This window comes from Podarcis melisellensis (genome assembly GCF_964234715.1).
Source record: "Podarcis melisellensis genome assembly, chromosome: 17".
NCBI classification, from domain to species: domain Eukaryota; kingdom Metazoa; phylum Chordata; class Lepidosauria; order Squamata; family Lacertidae; genus Podarcis; species Podarcis melisellensis.
In genome coordinates, this window is record NC_138534.1 from 30,676,160 (window position 1) to 30,682,003 (window position 5,844).

The following is a 5,844-nucleotide window of genomic DNA, read 5'->3' on the forward strand; positions in this document are numbered from 1 at the left end:
TCGGCGCTAGGGGTGTGGGGCACCCGGGCGCCAGGCTCTCAGGGGCGCCAGGCCAAGAGTCCAGGGCCCGAGAGTTGAGTCTGGGGAAGAGCCCGCCCATCGGTCAGAGCACTGCAGCGGGCTCTTCTGCCGCGGGTGGCTCTGTGCCGTGAGTTTGGGGGCGACTGAGCCAGCAAGGCGCTGAGGCGGCCGGCCACCTCCGCCCTCTTGCGCGCCTGGGACTGGGCAACCATGGGCGGTGCCAGTGGATCTTTGCACCCTGGCGCCGCATATGCTTAAGACAGCCCTGGAAAGGCAGAAGAGAATGAGCCCAGGTAAGAGCCCTTGAGTCATCCGTTTCTGAAGAGACCACCACTTGGCCTTAGAGGACTCTGTTGCTCTACATTTTATACCATTTATTCTTTCGGTATTTTAAAACTGTATACTACTTCAGGTGCCTTGGTATAAAAATGGTATATAATAAATGCAACAAGTAAGTATTGCAAGTGCTATTTATTTCACTAGGTTGACTCTTAAGAATAACTAAATATGCATGCAACCCATAAATGTTTCTCATACTGATGACAAGTCAGTTTAAGGAGAAACACTGTGGTCATGTCAAAACCTGTGAAAGTAGTAGCAGAGTAGTAATTTGTAAGATCAACTAACTATAAAATCCTGGGTATTTACAAGCTTATGAACAAGTACAACTGTGTGACTTGAAGAACACATCATACCGGTTGTGTCTGGATTTAGGTCTCTGCTTCCTTCGGAAGTGCAGAGAATGAGCTACAAAATTAACAGAGAGCTTCCTCTTAAACCTACCAGCTAAACACCAACATAGGATTGCAAAGGTATTCCTGGTAGCTGATGCTCACCTAATATATATATATATATATATATATATGCAGGTTTTGGTGTCCTCGGGTGTCTTCCCGTGTAAAAGTTGGGGTGTCTAGGCGACGTTTCGACGAGGTCTCACTCGTCATCTTCAGGCTGGTGCTTTCGGCTTCTTGTTACTGGAACAGAGCAGGATCTCAGTGTTTGAGTTCCTATAAATACTGTTGAGGGGGTGTGGTGTATAGCCTCCAATGTTCTGGGCAGAGAGGAAGTTCCCAGGCTAGTGTGCCTTTTCTTCTTTTGTTCCTTAATTACTTGAGGGATATCCTGAGTGATTTCTTGAGTGATATCCTGAGTACCACTTAGGTGGGTCATTAGGTGTGGATTAGTTGCTAAAGTCTTTGTGTCTTGACCTCTTGAACTTTGTGAAGAGTTTTTCTGAGAAGATGGCTGTACTGCACTTAGTTGTGCTCTGGCTTGGCTTCGTGTATAGGGGCGAGCTGTGGTTTTGTGGCTTGTGTCAGCCAGATCTGTGTAGGGATTGCAGGGGGGTGCAGCATCCGGAGGTGCCTCCATGGTTTGGCTACTGGATGGTGTCTGTAATTTATCTGTGGAGAGGGTCTGGGTTTGGGTCTGGTGTGGTTGATTGGTGATGGCGTTCTGTGTGCCTCTGGATCTGGTGTCAGTTTTTGTGGGGAGGGCTAATTTCCAGATGTCTGGCAAGCGGGATGTGTCGTCACGCTTGTTCATGTTGTGAGGGTGTTTCTCTATCTCGATGGCTTCCATGATTATTCTCTTGTGGTGATGTTCCATGTTAAAGAGCAATTTGGAATCTGCAAAATTAATTTCGTGTCCTGTTTCTTTCATGTGTTGGAAAACACATGAAAACTAGCCTGGGAACTTCCTCTCTGCCCAGAACATTGGAGGCTATACACCACACCCCCTCAACAGTATTTATAGGAACTCAAACACTGAGATCCTGCTCTGTTCCAGTAACAAGAAGCCGAAAGCACCAGCCTGAAGATGACGAGTGAGACCTCGTCGAAACGTCGCCTAGACACCCCAACTTTTACACGGGAAGACACCCGAGGACACCAAAACCTGCATTCCTGTACCCGTGAAAATCTACAAAAGCAAATATATATATATATATATATATATATATATATATATATATATATATATATATATATATATTTTCCCCTGGAGACTCATTAAAACCCAAGTTTCTTCCAGAAGCAGCATAAGACATGATGTATCAAATGATTCCCATTGACAAGAACTAAAGTGCTATTAGGATATAAGAAGGAACATAGGAAGCTGTCTTATATAGAGTCAGAATACTGGTCCATCTAGCTGAGTGTTGTCCACACTGACTGTAAGTGGGTCTGCAGGATTACCAAGAGGGTTCTCTCCCCACCCTACCTGCAGATGCCAGAGGACCAAACCTGGAACCTTCTACATGCAAAGCAGATTATCTACCACTGAGCTACAGCCCTTCTGCAATTTATGCTACTCACCCATCCATAACTATACATTATAATTTTAAAAACTTATTTGAATTAAAATGTAAATGGAATGGGCTTGCTTAATACCTTTTCTCTCTCCCTTAAAGGTTATGCTGATTTAGGCAACGAGAAAGACAATGCACATATGGGATACATCTGTCTGCACTGTAAATGCAGAAAACAAGGCCACTGAAATAGGGAAAAGAGAATAATTTATTCTGAAATGCATTTTCATAATATAATAATAATACAGTAATAGGATCTGATGTGTATCCCAGGGCTTCCAACATGCAAGGACTTCCTACCAGTTAAGATTGGTGCAAACACTGCCCGTTATTTACTTCACATGGAAAAAATACGATAGTACTGCGACAGAAAAAGTCAAATCTGGACTTTACATAAGGTGAAACTGAAAGCAGTCTCATTTGAAAAATATTAGTTTCCTGGAAATGAATTGGCAGCCAGCACAGGTATTTCAGTCTAGCACAACATCTGAGTATGCATTCTCAAACCTTTCAATAGAAAAAAAACCAGTATCTTAAATTAGCTGGAGTCTGATAGAGTGTACTGGTGTGATCTTCTGTAGCATGGTGAGGAATATTGTACTTTGCTAACTGGAAAACATCACAGGCTATTGCACTAATACAGCAGAATCAAGCCTGCACTGGCAACAGTCACCCTCCAGATACCTAGCATTACAAACACAGAGATGGACATAGAATATGGGTGGCAAGTACAACACTGGAGACAATTTATGCCCCTTTTCAGCAACCACAAAACTAACTATGTCCGAACATAACACATTCAATATGTAGCTGTTAAAAATCAAAGTGCAATAAGACAGCACAATAAACTCTGCATACATTCACCCAGTTATTTATTTATTTATTTATTGGTTTAAGTTGTAAGAGACAAATTTTCACCTGGCAAAGTCCTGATGAAGTTGTGTATCATCCCTGGTGTCCGTGTACTTTTTGCTGACAACCTTAAGGTAATTTAGTTCTAGGGATAACAGATCACATGTTCTTGACTGATGAGGCAATTCAAACCCCAGAGATATGTCAGCTGGGAGAGGTTAGGCTGTGGCATATCTTCTCACCCCAGAATAAACCAATATAAATGGCTTACCCTGGCATATCTACTTACAATGGCTGACAAAAATCCCTGCTGGCATAAATTAAGGCAGTGGAACGTTACTCTGGTGTAAAGGTCAAAAAGGGTGTGTGTCATGGAAAAACTAAGTTATGCTGCATCCTAACTCCATTCACTGGTCCCGCTCACAGACTTATGTGTAACTTACACACCATCAAGAATGAAGGTTAACTAAAATTCAGCCCACAGGACTTAGTGGAAGGTCGAAAATCAAAGGTTTACACTGCTCCCCACAAACACACACAGTGGCTGTTAGGATACACCTTACCTTAAATTGAATATACACTGGAATATCTGCCCAGACTGTTCTATAATTTAATCAACAATGCACAGGTTTGTAGGCAACAGCATCTTTCAGAATAGAATTTGATCTTAAATAGCCCTGCTGCAATCAACAGAATTGAATTTGTTTAAGTTCAAGGGTGCAGATTTCTTTTTAACTGAAGTAATAATAAGAACACTACCTACAAAAGAGTTAAGGACCCCGATACAAGTTGTTATTCTTTATCTCCTGCACATAATTGGAACTTTATCTTCAGAAGCATTGTATTCCAGGGTATTTGATTATGGATTCACACACAGGAACATGGGAAACCAGGCAAGGATCTTAACTGTCTGCATACACATCTGGTTGAAAATACACAGATGAAATTAGCTACAACTATTTGCCTCTTAGCAATGCACGTTGCCTTTATTTTCTCCCCGCAAAGTGCTCTACAAAAGACTGATAAGTATGACAACATGGAGGTATACCCCAAATATCTCCAACAGTGTATCTCTGCGTTCCATCACTCCTAGCTCTAGACCTGTGGAAATAATGCTCCTCTGGGCCCAAATACCTGAAGTCTCTTTAAAATGGAACAAAGACAACCTAGTGATTTTAGATAGACAAAGCACTACAACAGAATGTGTGGGTAGATTTCCCCCCCAATGCCCAAGTTGCTTGGATGTCAACATCTGAAAACCACAACTAGATACTCACTTCTCTGAAATTAACAGATTATAAGTAATACCCCGCCTTCAAGAGAGAGAGAGATAGCTATGTTAGTCTGTTGGAGAAAAACCAACCAGGAGTCTTGCAGAGTCCAAGTACTAGCCTTTAAGTAGTTTCTCTCCAAGAAATGAGATTAGGTGCAAACTATCCCGCTGGTAGCCACAAGTGCGAAGTTTTGCACAAGTTTATACAAACACTAAAAGAGACTGACAAGATTTAAAGGGAAGCAGAAGCTGCATTTAGAGCAAAGCTGTGAAGGGAGAGATGGCGAAATAAGCAAGCCCAGCCCTTTCATGGCTTGATGACATTAATGCCTTCAAAGGACAAGAAAGATGGGGCGGAATCCAATATTAGTCATAGTCCATACAGACTTATTGGAACTAATGGACATCAAATATCTTAGATCCATTAATTACAGCTGGTCTACTCTAAGTAAATTTTGCTGGATACAATCCTTGGGGGGGGGGGGAGAAAGGAGATACTAGGTGTTCTACTGTGCTTTTACACACACTAAGAAACAAAACAAAAGCCAGGTGGACCTTCACAGGGAAACCAGTGGCTGGTTCCTTGAGACTGTGTCCCTGCCCAACACACGCTTTGCAGAAACTTACTTGCCACCTTCGCACTCTGAATTTTGCATATGAAAACAAATAATATACTGTATACAGAATCCTACCACTCACTATACGCAGAGTGAGCTGGTAGTTAAGCCCAGCGGGTTGCCTGCATCTGAATAAGCAGGATGAGGCTGGACACATCATAGGGGGCCGAAGCTCATAACCGGGGTGAGCGAGGCAAAGCGTGTGGAGCCCCTCAAAAGAACAGAGACCGGCTCGAGGCAAGGCAGGGCCCAACTGGGAGCTCGAGTTAGAGACAGAAGGAAGCCGCCCAGGCACCAAACTGGGAAAGGGATGGAAGGAGAGAAAGCACAGGCCCAGGGGGCAAAAGCTCCCGAGGAACGGCACCTTTCCCCCCGCCACAAGCCTCGGTCACTCACCCAGGTGAGCAAGCTCTCCCCGAGCTCGGCCCGCTCCAGGCTCTCCACATTGAACATGGTGCAGGCCGGGCGGGGCTTTTTCTTCCAGCCGAGGAGCTGCCGCCGCCGCCTGGGCCTCCTCGCAAGGCAGAGTCTTCGAGAGGCGCCGGCCCGCTTTCCGCCGCTCGCTTTCCGCCGCCTCCTCTTTTCTCCTCTCTTCCCCTCAACCCAGGCCGGCACAGCCGGGCCGGGCTGCTCTGTAGCGCAGACACGTCAGCCGGGCCCCGTCGTGGGGGATCCGCCCGCTCCGCTGGCACACCGGCCGCCGACAAGGCGCAGGCGCCCGCCGGCCCACTAGGCCCGCCTTCCCTCAGTCACGCCGCGAGGGAGGAGCG

At 45.1% G+C, this 5,844-nt stretch overlaps 1 protein-coding gene across 1 annotated transcript in view; it reads right to left on the minus strand.

The window, feature by feature from the left end:
- The window catches only part of HOOK3 (hook microtubule tethering protein 3), a 56,538-nt gene extending 50,742 nt beyond the window's left edge, over window positions 1-5,796 (minus strand). The window contains exon 1 of the mRNA XM_081894131.1: window positions 5,471-5,796. Within this exon, the coding sequence (XP_081750257.1) occupies window positions 5,471-5,527 (57 nt within the window). The 5' untranslated portion in view covers window positions 5,528-5,796. The remainder of the gene's footprint in view (window positions 1-5,470) is intronic.
- Window positions 5,797-5,844: the final 48 nt, after the last annotated feature.